The sequence below is a fragment of the Eretmochelys imbricata genome, chromosome 25, assembly GCF_965152235.1.
Source record: "Eretmochelys imbricata isolate rEreImb1 chromosome 25, rEreImb1.hap1, whole genome shotgun sequence".
Lineage (NCBI taxonomy): Eukaryota > Metazoa > Chordata > Testudines > Cheloniidae > Eretmochelys > Eretmochelys imbricata.
Window position 1 is genome coordinate 1,826,366 of NC_135596.1, and position 26,627 is coordinate 1,852,992.

General features: G+C 47.2%; 1 protein-coding gene across 1 annotated transcript in view; it reads right to left on the reverse strand.

The window, feature by feature from the left end:
- LONP1 (lon peptidase 1, mitochondrial) overlaps window positions 1-26,627 on the reverse strand; it is a 48,125-nt gene that overhangs the window by 2,731 nt on the left and 18,767 nt on the right. The window contains exons 3-16 of the mRNA XM_077841879.1: window positions 25,580-25,699; window positions 24,360-24,594; window positions 23,677-23,738; window positions 22,760-22,889; window positions 21,791-21,874; window positions 20,826-21,046; window positions 12,291-12,429; window positions 8,872-9,050; window positions 7,466-7,553; window positions 5,790-5,912; window positions 5,004-5,120; window positions 4,600-4,740; window positions 4,347-4,512; window positions 2,907-3,115 (exon numbers count right to left, since the gene is read on the reverse strand). Of these exons, the coding sequence (XP_077698005.1) occupies window positions 2,907-3,115; window positions 4,347-4,512; window positions 4,600-4,740; window positions 5,004-5,120; window positions 5,790-5,912; window positions 7,466-7,553; window positions 8,872-9,050; window positions 12,291-12,429; window positions 20,826-21,046; window positions 21,791-21,874; window positions 22,760-22,889; window positions 23,677-23,738; window positions 24,360-24,594; window positions 25,580-25,699 (2,014 nt within the window). The remainder of the gene's footprint in view (window positions 1-2,906; window positions 3,116-4,346; window positions 4,513-4,599; window positions 4,741-5,003; window positions 5,121-5,789; window positions 5,913-7,465; window positions 7,554-8,871; window positions 9,051-12,290; window positions 12,430-20,825; window positions 21,047-21,790; window positions 21,875-22,759; window positions 22,890-23,676; window positions 23,739-24,359; window positions 24,595-25,579; window positions 25,700-26,627) is intronic.

The following is a 26,627-nucleotide window of genomic DNA, read 5'->3' on the forward strand; positions in this document are numbered from 1 at the left end:
ATGTGGCCGCCCTACAGGTGTATAATAATGGAAATATCATTAAGGAAGGCTATTGACATTGCCGTATCTGCTGAGGAGACGTTGCCGATGCTATCATACACAGTCCTGATACAAGATGTTATTCCTCTAGAGATGGTCTGTGCAGAGAACACTTGTCCCTTCATGTGGTCTGTGAGGTGAAGCATGAAACAATTCAGTTCTGTTCAGATAAAAGGCTAGAGACACCAGCGAACATATGGAGGCGCTGTTCCTCTGGGGAGGAAAGTGGCTTAGGGAAGAACACAGGCAAATATTCAGCCTCGTTCAGAAGAAACTGGGAGACAACTTTGGGCGCGGCTCAAGCGCGGGGCGCGGCTCAAGCGCGGGGCGCGGCTCAAGCGCGGGGCGCGGCTCAAGCGCGGGGCGCGGCTCAAGCACTGCCTTATCCCTGGAGAAGTGCGTGTAAGGAGGCCACACCACCAGGGCCTGCAACTCACCCAGCCTCCTGGCGATGGCGATCAAGAATGCAGTTTTCTCAGACAAGAGGGGTAGTGGACAGGAAGCAAGAGGCTCAAATGGAGGCCTCATCAGCGCTGTTAAAACCATGTCCAGACCCCACAAGGGGACAGGCTCTCCGACCAGAGGACGCAGGTGAAGAAATCCTTTCAGAAATCTCATCACCATAGTGTTGGAGAAAACCGATTTCCCTTGGATAGGGGGATGAAACGTGGATATTGCTGCCAAGTGCCAAGCCTAATTTCTGAAGGTGCAGCAGGTACTCGAAGATGTCCTGGATGAAAGTCCCTGTTGGACGGGTTCCAAAACACACCAAAATCCTCTTCCACTTCACTAAGTAGGCCGTCCTAGTGAAAGACTTCCTGCTGTTAAGTAGGACCTGTTGGAGAGCCTCTGAACAACAGTCTTCCCCCTTGTTCAGCCATGCCAGAAGGTGAACAGAGCTCATCACCAGATGTAGCTGTGGTCCGTCTGAGGTCGTCAGGATGGAGGAGAAGCAGCATGGGAGGCTGGACTGACAGCAAGGAGATCTGAGAACCAGCACTGTCTCGGTCATGCCAGGGTAATCATGATGAGTCTGGCTTGATCTGCCTTGAGCTTAGCGATGACCTGTGGAATAACTGGAAGAGAAGGGAAGGCATACAGCAGTCGATTGTTAGCTGCAGTGAAAGGCGTCCCCTCCAAGAGCAGAACAGGCAAAACTTCCAGTTTTCTCTTGTTGCAAACAGGTCCATTGTGGGGATGTCACCAGTACAAGGACTCCAGAACTGGTGGAGGAAGGTGAATCAACCTGTACAGAGAATGCAGGGCAGAGTGGTAAACTGTCCTGAGCTACATCTGAAGAGGGAGAAGGCGCAAACCGGATCACCTGGATACAAGTGGACATGTGGCCCAACTGGCTCAGACACATGTGGACCGTCGTGGAAAGCTGACATTGCAGACTGAGGCACATCTGTGGAATTGCCTACAAGTGTTCAGTCAGCAGGTTGGAGTTGGGTTGTTTGAAGGCTAGAAGAAGGGGTTCAGGAAAGATTTCTTTCACGATGCAATCCCCATCAAGTATGGGCTGTAACTGTTTGAAGATATTCTGCATGGGGGTGGTAAGTGGTGTGCAGTCAGTGCCTCTCCCCATATTGAAGCAAGTTTTTTTGAGTGTCCTTGTGTGACACTCTCCTCAGAGCAACCAGCACCATGAGCCACCATGTTATCTCTCTGCCTTAGCAAGAGAGCTTTGCTGGAGCCTCGACTGTGAGACAGCTCCTGGCCATCCCAGTCTGTCTGCCTCACCAGCCAACTCCTCACGACTCTGAAACCAGTGCAAACCTTGTCTTGCAGGTAACATTCAGTGAACCACAGTCCCAGAGTTTCCCAGGCCTGTCTCCCTGCAGTGTCTAGTCCCTCTCACTGGACACTCACAGCTATTAAGTTCACTGCCTCCAAAGAGAAGTGCACACCTTGTTCCTGAGTTAAATCTTGCAGTTTGCAAGCAGAGCTCAGGGTCTGAGGATAGCACAAGTATCTTCTCTCTCAAGCACGGTCCTGGCCCCATTACCATAGTATCTGTGCGCCTCCTGCTATCTTCACAGCCTGCCTTGGAGGTAGAAAGTGTTATTATCCCCACCGTGCAGACTGGGAGCAAGGCAGAGACACAGGGTAACACTAAGGAACATCTGCACAGCCTGTGGCAGTGAGCCCCCCAGCCTGGATCAACAGACTCTGGCCAGCAGGACTTGTGCTAACCCACTAAAACCAGCTGTGTAGAGAGCACAATGAGGTTCTGGCTCAGGCTGAAGCTGGGGCTCTGCAACCTATCCCCTTCCCTGCACTCCAGCCTGTGCTGCAACGTCTACACAGCTAGTTCTAAGCCAGCCAGTGTGAGTCCCGCAAGTCTGAGTCTGTCACCCAGGCGGGGAGGCTCGCTGCTGCGGGCAGCGTACACATACCTAGTGTGAGTTAGAGGCCTATGAGGATGGAAGTTTTACCAATATGACCTTGCCCAGCTCACTTTCCCAGGGACTCCGGTGGAGCAGGGAATTGAACCCGGGTCTCCTAGTTCTCAGGCTACCACTTATCCAAAGTGGAAGTCATTTCACCTCTGTGCCTGGGTTTCCCCATCTACCCAACAGGGGCAATACTGCCTCAAAAAGTGCTCCAAGATCCCGGCTAAAGAGCAGTGTGCATAGTATCACCTCGCCATGTGCTTGCTGAGGAAAGGAGCTGGCAGCAAAGGTCATGTGAATATCTTCCGGAGTTGCCAGGAAAAATGTCATTTTTTAATTTACTCAGGTATTGCTGCTGAAAGCAGGTTTTCTACACAGTGCATGCAACTGGGCTAAGAGGCTCTACCTCTAAATGCCAGCTCTACCTGTCTAGGTCCTTATACAGCCCCCATGGACCCAGGGTCTCTTTACCTCTGGCACATGCAAGTGGATGTGGGAGGTCACCAGAAAGTCATTGGTGGGTTCCTTCTGCATCAGGAAAGCTCGAGCAAATGTGTAAGCTATTTTGGCGCTCTCCTTCATCACATCTCCCAGTTGGCCTGTTATTTCAAGGGACCCATCCTTGTTTTCCTTGTCTTTGGGTCGCCGCAGGGACGTTTCAATAAATAGAGTGGAACCTCCTATAGAAAAAAAGAATATAGGAATCTTAGGAAAGTCCAACAAGAACCAGACTAGTGTGCTGTTAATTGGTTGGATAAATTAGTTAAAAAAAAACCACACTGACACTTTAACGACAGTCTCAGTCAGCAGTTCAAACCAGTAAGCCACCAGAACACTTGCAACTCCTACCCAATGCAAATAGCATTCCGAGCAGCGCTCTCAGGTATTTTGGAGCCAACAGGAAAAAGGTCTGATGGGTACACATTGCTTCCTTTACAATCTCAAAGTGCTTTATTCTAAAACGCTTTTCTGAAAAAAACATTTACTTGTTGAACCCATCAGGCCTATTTGTAACCTGTAACACAGATACTGCCTGCATTTTCCTCTGAAGAATTCATGCCACTTGGACAGGTCCAGGCCGCCCTGCTTTTCAATCCTACAGATATTTAAGCACCTCCACACCACCCTCATGATCTTACTGATTTTTCCTGCTTAGCCCTTCTAGGAGCTTCAGTTCCATAACCCGCTGTCAATCAGGGAATACACTAGGGCAGAAACAGAAACATTCTGGCTCCCAGAAGCAGCTTGTGCCCACCGCTCCATATTCATTTTGGTGAATATTTTCCCCTGAACATAACCCAGAGCGCTTTGTTATCAGGAACCCCCTCTGACAGAATACTAGTGTGCAGCAGCAGTCTTCAGATGAGGCAAGAGGGCCAGCACATATGCTACTTGCACTCAAACCAGGAAGCAAGTGAGACACAGTACATATGCCATGGTGCACCATCCTTGTGTACCTAGGTAGCACATCGTGCTGCTGGAAGATAACGGGCTCATGTATGCATGCCTACAAAAGTCTTTACATTCAGAATTAGTCCCTCCCACAATATGAAGCCTTGGAGAAGAAGCACACTGGCTTGAAGCCAAGAGGGGTCTGATATCAGCTTTCAGCAGAGAACAAGTCAGGAGCTAAACTAGCCACAGGAGGGAGTTTCAGTAATGCTAATAAGGTTCTCCCATTGGGCCAAGAGGGGACATTTTACTTCCTCTCCTGCACAGCTGCTTTCAGAGAAAAGGCATGGAAACTTCAGAGGAGCAGTAATTCAGCTCCCCAGCTGCTGCTCTCCATTCAGCACCAGTAACTCTGCCTAACTGGCGAAAAGGAAGTGAGTTTCTCCTGGAAGCATGATCACCCATGACAAATGCCCACCTTGCTAATCCCGCATTGATTCTGCTGCAGCTGCACCTTACCCATAGCTGTCCAGGCCAGGCCCATCACCACTCCAGGAGGAGTGAGGTCATACATCCGATCCACAGTGAAGATGGGCTTGCCAACGAAGTCCTGCAAGTTTTCAGGGGTTACCTCAACTGTGTCTGCTTCTCCACTGACAATCTTATAGGCAGATTTCCTTAATACCTGTGCAAGAGAGTGATTAGTTACTGCAGAAAGCTGCCAAGGCAGAAAGCACACAGAGGAGGAACTTGTCATTCACAGCACCCTCACCTTCTCCACCTGCTTCTGCAGGTTCCTCACTCCACTCTCCCTGCAGTACTGCTTGATGAGAACAGTCAGCACGTCTGATGAGATCTTGGTCTTGGTTTCATCCAAACCACTCAGGACACGTGCTTGAGGGACCAAATACCTCTGAAAGACATCAACCACCATGTGTTCTCCCCACAACTGAATGCTTGGTCATCCCATTTCACCCAACTTCATTCTGATCAATGAATGCTTTCTAGACATGCCTAGGACTTGTCTCCAGTGGAAATCCAGTATTATCCAGTTGGGAGTGCAGGTCTCTTTTGGACCTGTTCCCTTGAACACTGGACTCAAGTTGACTGGTTGTGCAGAGCAGGTTTACGCTGCTGAAATACCGTTTTCTTTCATTTGATGAGGTAGCTTCTCACCTCTGCAATTGCAAGTTTCTCTTGTGCGACATATCCTGACACATTGATCATTTCCATTCTGTCCCGCAACGGCTCTGGGATGGTGTCTGTCACATTGGCGGTACAAATAAAGAGCACCTGAATATGACAAGACAAGCCTGGTTAGGTGTTTCTCATGGGCATGCTGCTTCACTTTACTCTAACCTCAAGTTCTATCCCCCTACTGTTAGGAAGTCAGATTCCAGAGCAAGCTGTTCTCTGCCCCCAAGTCAATTAGTCATACAGTGGGAAGTCAGAATGCTCTGATGTGACCATGGGGAAGTGGCATTTGCCACTGTAACTAGAGAACAGGGACCTCAGCAGCAGCATGTGGAAGAAACCCAGATGAACATCCACACTGAAAGTCTCCCTTGCAGCAATTCGGAAAGCAATTACATAGGCAGGGCACTAACATCCTGTTGCTGAGAGCAAGCCCCGCTTTGGCCAGTTAGAAGTAGAAGAGAAGGCCCCATGCTCACTAGCTGGCAGATGATGTTACGACAGCAGCATACAGCTGGCTCCCAATCCAAGGCTCAGGCGCTCATAGGAATGGAACGTTTTCAGTACAGTGTGTATAGGTTTGGACTGCAATCAACTCCAGTTAAAAAGACTTATGTGGAACCCCCCCGTGTCTCAATTACATCTCCCTGGGCACAGGGAGTGTGTTCTATCCTACCACCTTGCTCACTGAATCCTCAGCAGTTTTAATGGCTGGGGCATCTGAATAGATTTGTAAGCTTCCATCTTAAACACCCAATGGAACGATACCTTTGATAAATCGACAGGAACATCAAGGTAATGATCCAAGAAGTTAGAGTTCTGTTCTGGGTCCAGCAGCTCTAGAAGGGCTGAGGATGGGTCACCTTGATAGCCTCGCCCAATTTTATCCACCTACAAGTGACAGAAGAATTTAAGAAAATGTAGTAGCATGAAAAGCTTCTTACCAGGATTCATTTTTACTGCAAAGATTTGAGTGCATTTGTTCATGACGAGCAGCTGTTTCACACCCCTGCTCCACCAGAGTGTGCTTCTTCACAAAGACCACCTTACTCAGGTGCACCCACGCAGCAGCACCCTGTCCCCATGGCCTCTAGGAACTAGTATGCTTGGCAAGAAATGGGGTGGTTGTTAGTACTCACAGGACAAAAGTTGTACAGAAGTGATCCAGGTTGGCTTCTGAAGTGTCGAGGAATCAAAACGTGTGACAGCAGCAGATCAAGAGCGGCTGCTTACAGCAGCCCTGTATCTTTCTTTGAAAGAAGTGTCTGCTTTTATGGACTAATGCAACATCACACTGCCAAGTGCAAGATTTGTCATCAACACCCTCTGAAATTGTGTCAGGGTCAGTGATGGTTTTATCTTGACTTTATTATACTGCAACTTTATGCACGGTTTGCCTTCTTGAAATATTTTTTCATGCTAGTGGAAAGTGTTGGGTTGACAGCCCAGAGTCCTATAACTGCCTGTGAATCAAGATCAGCACAGATGGTGACAGTTCTGCAAAAAAGGACCTAGGGGTTACAGTGGACGAGAAGCTGGATATGAGTCAACAGTGTGCCCTTGTTGCCAAGAAGGCCAATGGCATTTTGGGATGTATAAGTAGGGGCATTGCCAGCAGATCAAGGGACGTGATCTATCTCCAGTTTTGGGCCCCACACTACAAGAAGGATTTGAAAAAACTGGAAAGCGTCCAGCGGAGGACAACAAAAATGATTAGGGGACTGGAACACATGACTTATGAGGAGAGGCTGAGGGAACTGGGATTGTTTAGTCTGCGGAAGAGAAGAATGAGTGGGGGATTTGATAGCTGCTTTCAACTACCTGAAAGGGGGTTCCAAAGAGGATGGATCTAGACTGTTCTCAGTGGTACCAGATGACAGAACGAAGAGTAATGGTCTCAAGTTGCAGTGGGGGAGATTTAGGTTGGATATTAGGAAAAACTTTTTCACTAGGAGGGTGGTGAAGCACTGGAATGGGTTACCTAGGGAGGTGGTGGAATCTCCTTCCTTAGAAGTTTTTAAGGTCAGGCTTGACAAAGCCCTGGCTGGGATGATTTAGCTGGGGATTGGTCCTGCTTTGAGCAGGGGGTTGGACTAGATGACCTCCTGAGGTCCCTTCCAACCCTGATATTCTGTGATTCTATGAAATTAAGCTTCTTACCCCTCATGCCACTGCCTTAAATCCAACCTAAAGGAATTTCCCCCCAACACCCCACTAGGGCCAGAAGGAAAATTGGGGTTTTGTGCCCATTCACCCCCTACGCGGAGTCATAGAATCATAGAATATCAGGGTTGGAAGGGAGTCTGCCATTTGGTTTAACTGTCTCAGTGCCTAAGTGAGTTAGGAGCCCAAACCGCACTGAAAGTCAACAGGACTTTGGAAAAGTTACCCTTGGAGTTTCCCTGCAGCCTGTGGAAGAGCCAGGAGAAAGATCAATACATCACCTCATCGATCAGGATCAGGGGGTTTTCTGTCTTGGTCTTTTTTAGGCACTGGATTATTTTCCCTGGCATTGCTCCAACGTACGTCCTCCTGTTTTATGAGAGACCATATTCATGGAAGATGGATAGGATAGTGCACATATCAGATAACATATCATGCAGTTGAGGGAATAATCTGCTTAAGAGGTAGCTGTGCGTAATAAACCCACGTGCTTGATTCTATACGGTGTCCATATTATGTTCCTTCACCATCCTTAGAGGTTTTTAAGGCCCAGCTTGACAAAGCCCTGGCTGGGATGATTTAGTGGGTGTTGGTCCTGCTTTGAATAGGGGACTGCACTAGATGACCTCCTGAGGTCTCTTCCAACCCTGATATTCTATGATTCTAAGATACGAAGCCTGTCAAAGCCAAGATACATGAATGCTGGGTCCTAGCACAGGTTGGACTATATCTCTATACCCAACTGGTTTTGAGTGTTGTGTCCAAAACCAAGATAAGAAAAGCAGAGAACAAAAGAACAAATTAAGGAACTATTATGAACAGGTGAGTTGGATTTTAGTGGCTGGTAGTCATACTATAAATACTACTAACCGAAATGCGCATCAATGAAGCAGGGTGGGTGAGGAAATATCTTATTGGTCCAACTTCTGTTGGTGAGAGATACAAGCTTTCAGAAGTTGGTCCAATAAAAGATATTACCTCACCCCTATATCCTTGAAGCGCACCATCTGTAGAAAGTGAACACACTGAGAGAATTTGCTTCCTAAAAGAGGGTCTGTATGTCTCCATTTTGTATTGTTCTGCTTTGTCTTTATGCAATACATTTGGCTATGTTTGGTCTTGAACATTTTAAAGAATGAACTGCAAATGTAGTCAAACAATTGGCTACATTCTTTAGTCAACAGCATAGAGTAATTGGAAAGGTATTTGGGGCAAAATTATAGAACAACCAGAGAGGAGCAGAGAGCATGATGTACTTTTTAAAAAGAAATTCATTTTTAATTAAAAAAAGAAAAGGAGTACTTGTGGCACCTTAGAGACTAACAAATTCATTTGAGCATAAGCTTTCGTGAGCAGCAGCTCACTTCATCGGATGCATCACGAAAGCTTATGCTCAAATAAATTTGTTAGTCTCTAAGGTGCCACAAGTCCTCCTTTTCTTTTTGTGGATACAGACTAACACAGCTGCTACTCTGAAACCGTCATTTTTAATTGATGTTTGTTTATTTTAAAATCCTACCCAAGTCATCACTTTAATAGCTTCCCAAAGACAAATCTTCTACTATGTCCATAGGATCCCGCTCTTGACTATGGGAATTTAGATTACATGCACATTTCATCGTCAACTAGGTCACTGTAAAAGTTGATAAAAACTCGTTGGGGTGGGAAATGCTTGAGTTAAACTGACCTGTGTCCTTTGATTTCTGCCACATCAGTCATTCCTCCAACACTGAAGCGGAAATACTCTCGGTTTAAGGCTCTAGCGATGGAGCGGGCAATGCTGGTCTTGCCAACCCCTGGAGGGCCATAAAAACAAAGAATCTTCCCTTGGGTTGATCCTCGCAGCTGGCTGACTGCTATGAATTCCTGATGAACAGAAGATGCATTACAGGTTAAGTACTGGGCAGCCACACATTCAACCAGGAGAAAAAGAACATCACAGTTACACTGAGGAAGTTTTTCACTAATGCAGGGCTGGAGGACTGTACCCGACACCAATTATACCCAAGGAGATAGGTAAAAAATAGCTCCTCCAATTAACCTAGAAGGAGAGGGCTGGTAAAGATCCTACGGCACATCCTGTCCTGGCTGGGGCACACCAGGCTCCCATGGGGCAACGAGCTGACAGCTATATTTGGAGTCTATGACTTAGGAAGTGGGATTCTGTGCCTCTCTCCTACCCTCACTAGTTCTTACCTGCCTCTCCCAGTCAGTGTGCACTCCACCCCTACTGTTCAGTGTTCCTGAACTACTTCCCCGTTGTTAGAGAGAGAGAGAGAAAAAACACACACGTCACAATTGCTTGCCTCTGCTACAAAATGAAACTGGACCAATACTTGCACGTTTCATTCTGCAGGACATAGCTCTTGTCAGTTTCACCCAGTTGCAGGAGCATGGTTCTCTGGTTTCTAGCAAGTTGCTGTAACAGATGGCAGCTGCACAGAGTGTGGGCCTGTGCGTCCACAACAGGCTGGAGCAGCATGCCTCTAAGTGGTTTGAGGTTGTCTGAGCACAGGGTACCCCAGATAGTCAGGGCCAGATTAACCTTTTGTGGGCCCCCATGGAGGCAACGGAGCACGGTGTGGGGAGGTCAGTTCCTGGAGTGAGGGGCCAGCCAGGGGCAATGGGGCATGGGAGGGGCAGAGGAAGCCCTGCTCCTCCCAATGCGAGGGCACTATTTACAAACTGGCAGTTGCCAGACGCACAGTGCCCTACCTGGCCCTGTGCTGTCAGCGTGCCCCTTCCCCTTGGGGGCAGGCCCATGCCACACCACACAGCCCCCCTGCCCAACATCCCCCAACTCGATATGGCCAGAGGCCCCCCAGATCCATCCACAAATGCACAGCGCCCTGCACAACACCACCCCTGCCCACAGCCCCACCACAACTGCCCAGCACCCCAACAGTTCCCTGCCCCTTCACAGCCCAGCACCTCCCCAGTCTCCCCCCAGACCCACTCCCCAAGCCCTGCCTCCCAGCTGCACTCACTGGCCCTCCTGGGAGGTGACTGTTTGCCAGGCTGAGCTGGCAGTGCAGCCAGGGCTGGTCCCAGAGCCAGGAATCACTCCAGCCCCTCGGGAGTGGCGCAATCAGCGAGGTCAGGACCTGCCCCGGCAGGGTCCCTCAAGACGCACTTGACTGGAGGGGCCCAGCCATGCCTTCCACACTGTTCCCCCCCAACCCCACCCCCGGCTGGGACTGGTCAGGCTTCTGCACCAGTCCCAGGTGGCTCAGCTCCGGGGAGACAGGTGGGGCCCCACAGGGAAGCAGAGACTGCCCGGAGCCGGAGGTGCACTGCAGTCCGGCCAGGGGGCAGAGAGGAGCCCTCGGCCAGCTGCCGGGCAGGCCTAGAGGAGCAAGTGGTGGGCGGGGGGGAGCCAGCGGGGTCTCGGGGCGCAGTGCAAGTGGAGCAGGCCGGGGCCCCTTCTGAACATGGGCCCAGCTCCATGGAGCCACTGGGGCCATTGTGAACCCGGCACTGCAGATAGTTACGGTATATACCATCCTTGCCCTACAATCTGAAGTCCACCCTATGAGTGAAACCGCAACTGCACCGGCAGACATGGTAACACTCTATTCTTTCTGAGAAGGCGGAGCACTGTGAGGATGCAGTACAAGAAACTGTCAGACTGTGTCCTCACAAAGGCAAAAGTCTCATTTAGGGCAGGCTGAGACACCACCAGCTAGCTGCTCCTGGCTTATGCTCAGCCACTTCAACCTGCTCTGCACAGACGACCCCACAGTTACCCTTTGTCCCAGAGAGAGACCTTAAGATAAGTGTTCACCCATGCCCTTCAGTGCTCTGTCATGCATGCTACCAGTGTGCAACCAGGGCAAGAATAGCCACTGCGCTCCTCTGCTTACACAATCCATGTAACTCAGTGCAGAAAAAATGCGTCTGCACCTATCCTCATATCAGCATGTGAGCTGTGGCTACCTGATGCAAGTAGCCCCTGCACCAACCAATACAGCCACCCTAATACTGTGCAGTGCAGTTGGAGTGCATGCAGATGAATGACAATGCAATTCTGTGGGACACAGCACAACACAAAAAATGGCACACTTACATAGTTCTCTCTCATGTCTGCTTATTATAGGGCAGCCTTGCCGAAACATACCTACAGTATATCCCCAGCAGCTTTTTCCAGCTGCAGGAAGTAGCTAAGGTGGAAGGGCAGCCTGGTGTGTACCTTAAGCTCTGTGTTTCCTGGATTTTAGAGGGTTAAACATAGATGTACTCTACATTCTGGAAGGGTATGTGGCACGGCTGGTAAACCTGAACTCTGCATTAATGAAGCTTCTGGGCAATGAATAAATGTTAATCAGGAAACTATTCCCTACAGCGTTTGCTCATTTGCTCAGCCCCACCCGGTGGCAAAATGGTACACAGTGGTTTGAAATCAGAAGAACAATCTTTTAGGTCAGTGGTTCTCAAACTTTTCCAGTTGTCGCCACCATCACCGCTCCCCACCCCCCTTACCAGTAACGGAATCTGTCTGCACCCACCTTCCATTACTGCACAGCCAAGGCTTCCTCAAGAGCAGAGCCTGGGCTGAAGGCGGAGATGAGGGTGGAACTGGGGATGGGGGAGGAGCTGGTCTGGGTGTGGAGAGCAGATGAGGGCAGAGCTGGAGCAGAGCTGCGACTGGGGGCAGAGCTGGTCTGGGGGTGGAGAGGGAGTGAGGGTGGAACTGGGCCTGGAGATGGAACAGGACCGGAGCTGGTCTGGGGACAGAGCAGGGCTGGAAGCGTGGCACCCCCTCCCCACCCCCTAAGGGGACTGGATCCAGTCCTGCCACATGCCCCCCCCAATGTTCCTCTGTGCCCTCCTAGGGGAATGCGCCCCACACTTTGAGAACCACGGTTTTAGATGTCAATGACAATTCAATAGGGGTGGGACAAAAATCTTGGGTTCTAGTTTGAGACCATTGAAAGTAATAAGCGAACTACCCTTATGCAGACAGAGCCACTAAAATACGCTGCCACCCATCCTACACCACCACAAGGCTCATGTATCTCCCCCATTAGACACATCAGGAAACAAACTGTAAAGAGAGCCATGAGCCAGGCTGCACAATGCCACCTAGAATGGCATATGCTGCCTTACCAGAATTCGCTTCTTGACGTCATCCATTCCATAGTGATCCTCCTCCAGAACTGCCTGGGCTCTGGTCAGATCCAGGTTCTCCTCGCTGCATTTACCCCATGGGATGGATGTCAGCCAATCCAAGTAGTTCCGGGTAACACTGGCAGCAGCAAACAATCAGAACAGTCAACATCATAAAAAGCCAACACACCAGTGAAAGAGAAAGTTTCATTAAGACGAGTGGGATTTAACCTGGGCTCATGGGGGGCACAGGGGAAAAAGGATGGAATGTCATATCAGCTTTGTCACAGGCAGAATGAGTAACTACCCCTAGGCTACTGTTGCAACATTGTTTTGAAAAATACGAACACCTCCATTTGCAGAAGATCTTCGACATCTGGCAGGGTACAAGCCCTTGGATTAGGAAAGGTCTCTTCTTTGTCACCTGAAATTCTGTTCAGGTTTGGCTGAAACAAACTGTTGAAAACTGACCCTCTCTTTGGCAGCCTCCCAAAATGGCGGCTCCACATGAACCTTCTGAGGCTGGGCTAACACTGCCCCTGGAGCAGCAGCGACGGACACCGTCCTAGCAATGCCTGAGAGGAGCTGCCCGTGCAGATCCAGAGGGAATGGGGAAAGTTGCCAGGCTGGGCTTCCCCTGACCAAGCACCCCTAGCTACTGGGGAGGGGAGAGAAAGTCACAGCACCTCCTCCATTCCCTCGACCCCAACGGCCCACCCCACTCCCTCCGGGATAATAGGCTTCTCCTGCTGCCAGTTAACGCAGTTAGTCCTGTAGCTCAAGTGGTAACGATCTATACTGCTGCAGGTACTGACGATTCACAGTTCAAACCTGGCTGACAATGCATGATGGGGAGTGAGAGCTGTGACAGTTGTAAGTAAAAGTTTGGGTTCCCCCCCATAAGAACACACACATAGGAAAGTACAAAATATATTTTTAAAAAACATTATTTAGATGGCAAAGGCAAATTCTCAAAAGTTAGAAAACTTTCCCTGGCCCCTGCAACAGTAAATCTGCACCCTTGTGGTAGGCTCCACACAGTTTAACGACATAGTCACATCCTATTTTCCCCACAGGACCCCTGCCTCATTCAGCAAGTAGGACAGAATCACAAGAGGCAGATTTCAAGTTGCACAAGCAAACTGAGTCTGCCATTTCCTAATTTTAAAGTGCTTGATTCTGCAACCTGAAGAATATTCATTGAACACTTGTAACAGTTTATATATTAATGTTCCATACGTTTTCTTATAGGTGGGACGGGCAGCACCACCTACAGGTGAGTCGCATCAAACGCGCATTTAACTTACGCAAATTCAACTATACATGCTTGGCAAAAAAAAAAAAAAAAAAAAAGACAAACAACAAGATACCTGTAAATAGTGCGGGCGATTCCGCCCACCATTCCATCAATGAGCATATGCCCCGGAGTGAGCATGAGAAGGGAGACGTGAATCTGCTGTTTCCTCAGTCGGTCTCAGTTCCCGCGTGCCTCTCATAGTGTGAGCATCTCACCGCACTGAGTGGGATTCTAGAGTTTAAAGATACTGTACGTATTTTTTGTACAACATGGCCCCTAAACGCAAGCCAACTACTTCATCTGGTGCTCAACCAAAGAAACAGCAATCTGTTCCAACGCTGGAGGAAAAACTGGCTGTGTTGGACTTATTGAGAGACAGTATGTTGGTCTCCAACATGGCGCATAAATATGGCCGCAACAAATCTAGCATCCGTGCCATCAAGATTAGAGAGAGAGAAATTTGTCAAGCCGTGGCATCAAGTGCTTCAGTAACTGCTAAGGTGACGAGCCAGGTGCGTGTAAGACTTTAGTGAAGACTGAAAAGGCATTAAACTTATGGCTGGAAGACATGAACTGTAAACATGTGCCTATCGATGGCAACACGTTGCGAGAAAAGGCTCTTAGCCTCTACACGCTGTTCAAACCTCCTGCCGAAGAGGGACATCCTTCTGATGAGAAGGAATTCAAAGCCAGCCAAGGTTGGCTTAACAGTTTTAGGAACTGCTTCAACCTCAAAAACATGCAGACTCCTGGTGAAGCTGCATCTGCTAATGAAGAGGCAGCAAAAGCCTACCCTGAACAATTAAAGAAAATCATAGAAGAAGAGGGCTAACTTCCGGAACAAGTTTTTAATGCTGATGAGACTGGACTCTTCTGGAAAAAAATGCCCAACTGCACTTACACTTCGAAATCAGAAAGACAAGCCCCTGGCTTCAAAGCAGCTAAAGACCATGTGACTGGGTTGTTTTGTGGCAGTGCAGCTGGGCATTTAATAAAGCCGAGCTTGCTCTACAGGGCTGCAAACCCCCATGCCCTAAAAGGCAAGAACAAAAATCTCCTGCCTGTGTTCTGGCAATCAAATAAAAAGGCTTGGGTGAGGGCAGCATTATTTCTGGATTGGTTCCACAAGTGTTTCATTCCGGAGGTCAAGTGGTACCTTGAAGGGAAAGGACTGGAAAGTGTTGCTGATCGTAGACAATGCTCCTGGCCACCCTGCGGCACTCCAGTTTGCGCATAATGACATTGAAGTCGTCTTTCTCCCCCCCAGTACCACCTCCATCCTCTCAACCAAGACGTGATTCGCTGTTTCAAGGCCACGTTCACAAGGCTTATGTTCTCACGGATAAGTAGCGCCATGGATGCTGATCCCAATCTTAATGTGATGGAGTGTTGCAAGTCCTTCAACATTGCCGATTGCATCACTTATATTAAACAGGCAATGGATGCAATCAAGCCTGAAACAGTCAACGCATGTTGGCGAAACCTATGGAAAAAAATGTGTGAATGATTTTAAGGGTTTCCCAACAATTGACAAAGAAGTGAAACGCATTGTTCAGGTGGCCAGGCAAGTGGGTGGTGATGGCTTCGTCGACATCCTTGAGAAAGAAATTGAAGAATTAATTGAGGGCCAAAGAGAAACATTGACTAAGAAAGAGTTAGAGGAACTGATAAAATCGTCTACAGAAAATGAAGATGACGACGACGAACAGGAAGAGCCAGCAAGTTGGAATCTTCATCAATTTGCTGAAGTGTTCCAAGCAGCGAAACACCTGAATGATTTAATTTCTGAATATGATCCCTCTATGGAACGAAGCCTCAAAATCACATGTAGTATTACGGACGATTTGAGACCGTACCAAGAAATGTTTGAGCAGCTCAAGAGACAACAGCGACAGTTGCCGATCACCATGTTTTTCAAGGAAAAACAACCAGCTACAGATGAGCCTACGCAATCAACTTCAAGCTGAACCAGAGCCACCCACTTCGTCTACAACTCGCTCTCCGTCACCGCCGTCTTCTGGATCGACATCAAGCCCTGACGACCCCCTGTAATTACCCCCTGTAATTAAAAATACAGTACTGTAAAATTATATTTTGCGTATGTACTCTTTATTATATACTGTACATTACTGTATACATGCATACACATTACTGTAGAGGGTTGTATACACAAAACCATGTACAGTATACTGTACTTTATTGGCGATTTAAGGGATTTTCAAGGGTAATTTTGACTATATGTGATTTTTGCCTTACGCGCTGACTTTAGAACCTAACCCCCACGTAAGATGCGACTCCACCATATTAAGGTTGCCTAACCCTTCCCATTAAAAGACTCTTTACCCTTGCAAACCTTAACCTTTCAGACTGAAGTTTTACATGTCAGGTGTCTCCTCAGGCTGAATTTTTCAGCCAGCAGGTTCGGCCATTTCTCAGAACACACATTGTTTTATCCATGTGAAGAATTTTGGCAACCTCTTCTTTTAAAAGCTCTAGTACCCACATGCTTTGAAGCAGGGACTTGGGGAAAAAGGGGTCACAGTTCACATGCTCAGTAGAGACTTTAGATTTTAGCAGCTAAATTCCCCAAAGATTTTTTTCTGCACTGAGCATGCTCCAGGCCAAGGTCGAATAGAACGTTCCCTGCAGTTGCGGGCTGTGCCAGGTCCAGGCACCAGAGCGGAGAGCAGGGAGCCTGTCTCTCCTATGCTCTGAATTACCTTCCTGTTGGGCCTAAGCAGCATGAAGGAAGAAGCTGCCAGGTTTGAAAGCAGAGGTGACAAGAGCTGGACCTGCAGGGGGAGGGAAGAGGGAAACTGGGACTGTGAGCCTACATAGGGAGGGGAGACAAGATTGGATGAGAAGCCAGGATGGGTGAGGGAGGATTGGGACTAGCTGGGCAAGGAGATTAGGACTGAACCAGTGCGGTGAAGAAATGTGGTGGGGGTGGTAAGGGAGACAGATCTAACGAAGAACTGGAATACAAGGGCAGATCTGTAACTAGCTGGGCAAAGAGACTGGGAGAAAGATCTGGAGGGTCCAAGGGAGAAGAGATGTGACACTGAGTTTGGAAGAGGCACCTGGGAACGAGATTGGGAGCTAATGGGAACTGGGTGATTGGAGGCCAGGGTGAGGGAGAGGGATTGGCTGAGAAGCTGCTGGGGGATTGGGACTGGCTAGACAAGGAGACATAGTGGGAGTGAGAAGACTAAGTCTTCCTGGGCAAGGAAACTGGAACTAGGATGAGAAGACAGGAGTGGGGAAGAGATAGGACTGGACAGAAGGATTTACACTTTGAGGAGAACTGGCAGCAGCCAAGTCTATGCCCACTAGGGCACACACTATTCCAGAGCCTGGAATGGAATGCACGGTTTCTGAATCTTGTCATTCCTCTGCTGTCAGCAAACATCTGTGAAACTAACGGTCAAAGTGTGTCTCTTTCCCCTCTAGAGCTGGTCCACACAGAGGACACCAACCTACTACTACTATCAGTTGCCACAATATAATCAGTTGCCACCAGTAAAATACCACAAGGTGGAATTTGTTTTTTCTTCAGTTTACTTTTTTTTAAAAACTAGGAAACTGCACACAAACAGAACTATGTGAAAAGAACATTATTAAGATTGTAAAGTCAAGCACAGTGCTCGCAGTCCAGATACCAAGATACTGGGGCTGGAAATCTGAGCTGGGTTTCCAGCATAGCTAAGCAAAGAATTCTGTGTATGCCAGCAAAAATATTTAGTATATTTTAGATGCAAAGAGATGCTATGGCATTCACTGTGTGACAACTACACAAAATGCTGCTTTGCGTTGATGGAGCCTGAGTCATAGTGAAATCTCAAAATCTTGGGCACAGGTTCATCTATGCCAGTATTTTCCAAATGATGGCTCCTGACTCTCTTAAGTGGCCCCTGGACCCCTGCTGGAAGTTGCCTCCACACTGAGATCTGAAATGGCATCCCAGGGAGCAGAGGAAGGGTGTAGGTATGTGTGTGCACACATGTACACACACACACACTGTATATATACAATGATGGGTCTCCAAAAAGACCAAATGCAGTTGATTGGTCCCCTTTAGTAAAAGGTGTGGAAGCACTTAGAATATCAGGGTTGGAAGGGACCTCAGGAGGTCAGCTAGTCCAACCTCCCGCTCAAAGCAGGACCAATCCCCATTTTTTGCCCCGGATCCCAAAACGGCCCCCTCAAGGATTGAACTCACAACCCACGGTTTTGCAGGCCAGTGCTCAAACCACTGAGCTATCCCTCCCTCCCCTTTGGCCTGAGCATTGGCCTGCTAAATCCAGGGTTGAGAGTTCAATCCTTGAGGGGGCCATTTAGGGATCTGGGGCAAAAAATGGGGATTGGTCCTGCTTTGAGCAGGGGGTTGGACTAGATGATCTCCTGAGGTCCCTTCCAACCCTGATATTCTATGATTCTATGAAGCACCACTCTACACTCCTGAAAGCCCACATCAATGGGCTGATTATGTTGCAAAAGTGATTCAGCCTTTTGCAATTCCCATCCTGCCCAAGCATTTTCAATCAATTAACAAGAGTTATGTTGCTGAGCCACTGTCATGTGACAGATTAGCCTCTTGTTTCTCGCTTCATATGAAATCTAGAGCCCTCTTTTAAGAGCCAAAGCTGAGCTGCTTGGGGAGTGAGTGTGTGAACCCTGTGTGAGCCTTGTGCTGAGGAGTGGGGGATGGGACTACATAACCCTTGCTAATTACAACCTAATGGGTTGTAAGAAATGATTTCTAGAACTCCCAAAGAAAACAGTTGAAAGTAAATTGACACAGTGAGAACAGAAATCAAAGGAATAATTATCTACAGGAACTACAGCAAGTCCATAAGGGAGAGCTGGATACTGACCCTATACAATGCAAAGAGAACAATACTATGGAGCAAGGAGAGCAATCCCCACACTGTAGCTCAGTGTTTCCCAAGCAGTGCGTCCTAACCAACCAAAGGGTTGTGGGAAGGGTCTAGCACTGCCATCACAAGCCCATCTCAGCCCCACGCCACTCGTAAGAACAGCCATACTGGGTCAGACCAAAGATCCATCTGCCGACAGTGGCCAATGCCAGGTGCCCCAGAGGGAATGAACAGAACAGGGAATCATCAAGTGATCCATCCCGTCGCTCATTCCCAGCTTCTGGCAAACAGAGGCTAAGGACACCATCCCTGTCCATCCTGGCTAATAGCCATTGATGGACTTATCCTCCATGAACTTACTGAGTTCTTTTTTCAACCCTGTTATAGCGTTGGCCTTCACAACATCCTCTGGTAAGGAGTTCCTCAGGTTGACTGTGCATGTGTGAAAAAATACTTCCTTTTATTTGTTTTAAATCTGCTGTCTATTAATTTCATTTGGTGACCCCTAGTTCTTGTGTTATGAAAAGGAGTAAATAACACTTCCTTATTTACTTTCTCCACACCAGTCATGATTTTATAGACCTCTATCACATTCCCCCTTAGTCGTCTCTTTTCCAAGCTGAAAAGTCCCAGTCTTATTAATCTCTCCTCATATGGCAGCTGTTCCATACCCCTAATGATTTTGTTGCCCCTTTCTGAACCCTTTTCCAATTCCAATATATCTTTTTTGAGATGTGGTGACCACATCTGCACACAGTATTCACGATGTGGGTGCACCATGGATTTATATAGAGGCAATATATTTTCTGTCGTATTATCCATCCCTTTCTTAATGATTCCCAACATTCTGTTAGCTTTTTTGACTGCTGCTGCACACTGAGTGGATGTTTTCAGAGAACTATCCACAAAGACTCCAAGATCTTTTCCTTGAGTGGTAACTGCTAATTTATACCCCATCTTTTGTGCATTACTTTGCATTTATCAACATTGAATTTCATCTATCATTTTGTTGCCCAGTCACCCAGTTTTGTGAGATCCTTTTGTAGCTCTTCACAGTCTGCCTGGGACCTAACTATCTTGAGTAGTTTTGAATCATCTGCTAATTTTGCCACCTCACTGTTTACCCCTTTTTCCAGATCATTTATGAATATATTGAATAGGACTGGTCCCATTACAAATCCCTGTGGGACACCAATATTTACCTCTCTCCATTCTGAAAACTGACCATTTATTCCTACCCTTTGTTTCCTATCTTTAACCAGTTACCAATCCATAAGAGGATCTTCTCTGTTATCCCATGACAGTTTACTTTGCTTAAGAACCTTTGGTGAGGGACCTTGTTAAAGGCTTTCTGAAAATCTAAATTACTCTATATCCACTGGATACCCCTTGTCCATGTGTGCATTCAACCCCCTCAAAGAATTCTAGTAGATTGGTGCTGCATGATTTCCCTTTACAAAACCCATGTTAACTCTTCCCCAACAAATTATGTTCATCTACGTGTCTGACAATTCTGTTCTTTGCTATAGTTTTCCTGCCCCATGCGTGCCCCAGAAATAATCTGGGGAGCTGACTTGAGTACAGTGCTCCAAGTGGACCCTGGGTTGCTTCACAGATCCCTGCCCTCACTGGTCAGTCACCACAGCTCTGGGTGGGAGGGAGATTACCTCATGCACCTGGGGCAGGGAGTGCCAATCCAGGTGAGCAGGGCACCTGAAGGGGGTGGGGAATCCTTTCCATGTGCCACCACCCCTCTGCAGGCAGGGGCCATGGACAGCCACAGACCCCAGAAGCAGTTGCTGATCCGCCCACCTACCCCTTGGAGGCTGGGACGTCATGTGGGGCCAGGGGAGTCAGGCCCCTTCACGACTCCAGGGGGGAACAGGGGGAAGCTCACTTAAAAACGGAGCAGAGTGCGATTGAGGGGAGGGGCAGCTGCCAGGTGGGGTTGGGGGGTGCAATATGCTGCCAGGTGACTTGGGTTGCGTGTAGGGCTGGGGGCACAACTGGGTGGTATAGGAAAAAATCACAACGAATGCCTCCAAAATGCATTTTTTGAAGGTTAAAATCTAAAAAGCTGTCTAAAAAGAGCTTCCAGGGGCCAAAGGGGCTGCTGGACTCCCACTGAAAGGTGTCGCCTCCCCACCACCTAGGAGCAGAGGAGAAGGAAGTGGGGAGAGGGGTGTGCGCACGCACACACACACACTGTATCGGTGAGTCACAATAAGAGACAACAGGCAGTTGGAGGATCCCTTTGTAAGAATGCAGGGAACCACTGCTCTAGATGCCCCGTGGCACTGCACACATTTCATACACAGCTCTAATTAATCCTCATTGCAAAGAGCATTAGTGTGCACTCACTTGAATTCCGAGGAGTGATTGTCCAGCAAACCAAGTTTGTTCAGCTCTTCATCAATCACTTCCATGACATGTTTTGGCACTACCAGATCCTTGAGCCGCTCTCGGAATTTCTCCTCTATGGCATCTTTGTCCTCCTTCTCTAGGCCTAGCTCTTTCTTGATAATCTTCAGTTGCTCTTGAAGAAGATACTTGCGATGAGTCTGCTTGATCTTCTCCTCAACCTAGACACAATGTGCGCAGTAACTTTAACCTGTTATAACTAATCCCCTCACTCCCCAACCCAACACCATATGCCTCCAACCACTTTCCAAAGAGATCTGAATGAATTGGGAGGTCCCCAGCAAGAGAAGATTCAAATACCCCTTGGAAAGCATTTGCAGTATAGTTCTACTCTAAGGCTCTAAGAAGTGACTAAGAGTAGCATTGTGGAGTCTCAAATTTATTGCATTTCAATTATTTCTTTGTCACATGCGTTCATTTTACAAGTAAAGGTGGCTCCAGCAACTTAACAAGGCATCATCTATTTCACAGCTCTTGGAACTAGAACTGAGGCCCTTTCAAAGCTCCAATATCTAGATCACACCCCTTTCTTACCCTTCTTGCATGTTTTGTAAAAGTCAGTCACAATTCTTCATTGAAATTAAAGTCATAGAATATTTACATGTGCAATATGAAGTTTTTGTAAATTAAAAGTGACTTATACCTGTCAAAAGTATACATAAAGTACTACACTTCCTTCAATTTCTGTCCACTTTCTCATAATTTACAATGCATGCCCAAGTAATTAATGCAAATTAGTGAGGTTTTTACTTCACAAGACTAAGTACAGATGACACTGTTCAGTTGCGAGACATAAGATGCCACCACATAACTGCTATTACTTAGTGTTCATGTATATTGCCGTGATGAGTGCAGTATAAGAACTTGTAAGACAGGAAACGTGCCCTGTTCCTTTAGAGCCTCACCTCCCGTCCAAGACGCTGCTGGAGTTTGCTCAGCTCATACTCTTTCTTCAGGAGAGAGAGGGCCTTATAAAGCCGTTTGGGAATCTGAAAAAAACAACAACCCAGCAACAAACTATGTCTTCAGACTCATCACAGGCCTGTCAGCACTTGACGAGAAAGGCTACTGCCTAACGACAGAGGCTGATGAACTGTCACAATGTTCTCCCATGAACCTACAATTCTCCAGCATCCATAGGTCTGGTGAGACTGGTGCAAAATAACTTCTCCATTCACAGGCTGGAAATAAGCATGTACAGAAGCACATCCAATGGCTTCAATGCATAAGATAACATGACACAATCAATCTGGACAGCGAACGTCTAGCAATATGGAACTTGATGGGAAAACTCAGCTGTTTGCCATCAAACCAGATGCAATATATTCCTCTCCAACCAGTGGGCAAGCCACCCCTCACTGATTCTACGGTCATTCAAATGCAGGAAAGAAGATAAAGATTTGTTTTACCTCTCATAACTCAGGCTGATAACAAGGGATGTATTTCCAAAGAAGATACAGAGCTGATGCCCTCCTGCAGTGTTCCACCCCTCCCGCAAGGATACAATGTGATAAAAAGGAATAACTCCTTAATGCTTTAACACTTGGCAAAGGAGCTCCATTTTGTGAGACCACGGGATTATTCCAGTCTATGATCCATTTTAAACAGGTTTTGTTTCTTTTACCTAATACAGTAAGTGTCATGAGATGCCCACTTAGCATCACCATTCCAATTTAGCTTGCAATGGAGACCATCTCTGGGTGTGTAACACACACACAGATTTAATTGTCCACTGAAATCAAGCCATAACCAAATGCAAAGCTAATGTGTCCTCAGTGTAGACACTAGAGAAGTCATGACAAGTAATGATACATCTGCTTTGAAAGAGGCAGCTATATGAGGGGATTAATCAGTTAAAAGTTTTTTCATCTTACATTGGTTTCTTCCAGGATATCCTGCAGCTCATGCGACTCGGCCCCTGTTAACGCTGCACCCATGTCACTCAGATAGATTGGGTTATCTACCACTCGTTGCCCTGCCTGCATCATCTGAAGCACCGATTCTCTGAAAGGTCAATTAGAAACAAGAATCAAAATGTCTAATAAAAAGTAAATGGTTTCTTTGATTTAATATTCTAAGAATACAGTACTCTCCCATTTTCCCACATGGCCTAGGGAGCAGCTGAAACTTTTGGATAATTTCGCCTTCGGCTAAACAGGCATGCTATTTTAATGCTTTAGATGCAACATAGGGCTACATGGGGACACTATTCAGAAAATTGAAATTATACCGTATTAGAAATTCCTCAATACGACCAACAAGACAGGAGAGACGAAACAGCAATTCAGCTTTCCAGCTCAACCAGCGCTCATGGGGTGACTAAAGTGAGGAATTATTGGTGGCTCAGCCCAGTCTTAATGCAGGCAGGATCTATGGAAGTGTCCCCCACCCAGCTCTGCAGCACCCCTGCATCTCAGGAATCCTAAGCCTAGCTTGGCAGTTGTGGCAAGCTTTTGTTGTAACATGTCTTAGGCTAAGACCCATGTCAGGTGACCAAGCTACATTTGAACCCAGGTCACCAGTTAAAGTTAGTGTTTTTAGCCCATGCACTCGTGAGCCTCCCTCCTAGACATTTAAGTTTCATATCATGCCCTTTATTATCATCTTGTTCATTAAATCTACTTCCATCCTGAAGCTAAATCTTATGTGGGAAACTCTCCAGTTACTGCTGTCCTTTGGTTAGGCTACAGCACGCAGACATTTACTGAGTCTAGAAAAAATGGCCTCAAAGTACCAAACATGCCTGAGAACTGCTGAAAGCCAGAGATAAAGCAGCACAGGGTAAAGGTACCTGTAGAGAGGGTTCAAGGCAATGATGTCCCGGATTGTTTTGACAATTTCTGCAGTAAGCGCCTATTAAACAAAACAACAGTCTGAAACCCACAAGTTCTGAGTGAAAATGCAAGCACAACATTGCTCCCTCCTCCCATGTCAGGGCCCAGAAACACCAGTAAGCTGGGCAGGAGTCCCTGCGTCCATTTAACTCTGGTTGTTGTTAAGGAAGCTTGCCCTCCTCCATTTCCCATCGTTCTGGGAGGTGGGGAAGGATGGCTTGGAGACTGGGCTCTTGCATGGAGTGAACTCTCCCACTCCCTCAGGTTGGCCTTTCAGACATGACCCTTGAAAGAAGTTATAATCATTCTTCAGCCAAGCTAGTTAAAATAAATGCCCATCAGGATACAAGCTATTACATGGGATGCACGCACAGCATAATCCATCCTTACAGTGATGTTAATTAGGGGCCAGGCATTCTGAGCAATAGAGATGTTGCACTGAGAAGGGTCATCGTAATGGGATTAACATGCAGATACATATATTAGGACTATGAGAACCAGGCACCTTCCATGGGGTGAGATTATGAACAGACAGTATAATAAACCTGTAAACAGCACATGCAGGATATCCCCAATAGCTCTGGCACAGATCTGGATACACATACTTGCAGCACTAGGCTTGTGTGATTTCTTCACTTACTTTAACTTCTTCTGTGATCTGAAAATCTTCATGGACAACATTATCCACTTCTACCATGAGCACTTCTTCTGGCGAGGCAGCCACAGGTTCTAGCACCAGCTCCACGGTTTGGTCCTTTGGTCCCTCCTCTTCTTCAGCCTCTCTCTTGGAGCGCTTCAGCTTCCTTCTTGCTTTCTGTTTGTTCTCAGGCTCAGATTCCTCAGGCTCAATCTCTAGTTGCTTGTTTATACGAATTCTGAAGACCGAGAGAAGACTACTGTAGCCAGCACCGCAAGTCTAACATTGGTGTATGCAACTACCCTTCTAGGGGCAGGGTTACTTGCAGTCTCTGGATTATATATTATGCTTAGGTGTCACTCTCAAGTCTCTATCAGGAACACTGAAGATTGATTTAACATAACTAAGAATCAGGCAGCTGTGAACCCATATGGGATTTGCAAAGCAAATACTAGAAAGAATAAACTGAAGCATGAAAAAGGTAAGCTGGCTGCTGTGTTAGCTCCTCTGTATTTCTGCCCTACATCAAAGTGGAATTAGATTTTAACATTTTGTTTTGAAGAACCAACCCCTTAAAGAAAGCACAGCTGGATTTGAAACTGTGACCCTTGGCTCCCTCATCACATCCTGGTCTAAGTATAAGGATGGACACACTTAGACTGAAATCTTCTCATCTGAGGGACCATCTCTGCTATATATCTTTGGAGACCTCAGCACAAGGGAGCGGGTGCCACCACAAAGCAAAATCAGTAAAAAAGTAACTTGAGATCTCAAAGATCAAAAGGCTTTTCCAATCTGGTTGTCTATTTTACTAAATTTATAGCACTACAAAAATAACATCTGTTATAATAGTGGGATTATTCCCCCTGGACTAGGCAGTCCATTACCCTTGCCAGAGGATATCACCCAGACTGTGCTCCCTCAGACACTAACCCTATCAGTTAGATCAGAAACTTCCAATCCCAGGAGTGGGAGATCTTCTGGAGACATGTACCCCCATTCCATCAGGAATAGAGTGGGGCAAAGTGCAGCACAGATTGTAAATACAAGATTTCGATTTTAAGCGAACACTTAGCTGATAATAGCAAGCTCCCCAAAGAGACCTCAGATGGCACCCATGACCCTCTTCTCCTCATTACAAGTGCAATAACAAGAGCTGAAGGATGTGCCTGCCCACCAAGAATGGCAGACACATGCCTGGGCTCTGCAGCAGATGAAGTTACCTTCGGTGCCCCATGACAATCATGCGCAGCTTGTCTCCAAGGTCCTGCATTTCATGGATCTGGACAAAAGTGCCTGTCTGGTAGATTTCATTCAGGTTTTCCACCACGTCAGATTCATTGCTGATTAAATTTAAAGGTAAACATTACGTAAACATGAGACAGACAAGGTAGGTGAGGTAATATTTTTTTTAGACCGACTTCTGTTGGTGGAAGCTACAAGCTTTTGAGCTACAAAGAGCTCTTCAGGTGTAGGGAAGGAAGCAGTGTGTCTGAGTTAAATTTGGAACAGACAAGCCAAAAGGGTAACATGTTGGAAGAACTCACGTTACATTGTTATGCATAAAGGACTTGAGTGGGCAATTAAGGGTAGCAGGCAGTGTGGCATGTTACAAATAGCTGTAATGAGCCATAAAACCCTGTTAAATCCATGGCTTTTGGTTCTAGCAGAATTATGAATTTAAATTCCCAGGCTCACCTTCTGAAGATGTTGAGCAGGTTTCCCTTGAGGACAAGTATTGAAAGATTAGATATGGGATGTCACTTTGTGAACAACATTTGCCCAAAGGTGATATGGTGTTTTTGGCAACTCTCTCCCTGAAACCCAGCACCTGGCCCCCATGTATTCTGTTGTTTTTTGGGGGGTGGGGGAGCGGTCCTTCTGAAGCATCAGAGATGGCCACATCTGGAGTTGGGACACTGGGTGGGGTGGGCCAGGGCTTTGAGGTGGCACAGAGCATTCTCTCTCAGATGCTGGCTGGCTGGTTCATGCTCAGGTCTAACTGATTGCCATATGCCCCAGGTCAAATGGGCAGTTTTTCCACTTTCCTCTGAGGCATGGAGCACAGGCCACACTTGCTGGGATTATTTAGATATATCTCACTTAAACCCTGCCATTGAAGGGGCCTTAAACACTGGGGCACCTCGGTCCTGCCTACTCTCTGCTGGGGCACATAACAGCTTAGTCTTCTGTGGGATGTAACATTTGCATCTAATTTTAGATGCAAGGTTTAATGTGCAGGTGCTGGTGGCCTGTGATATACATGAGGTC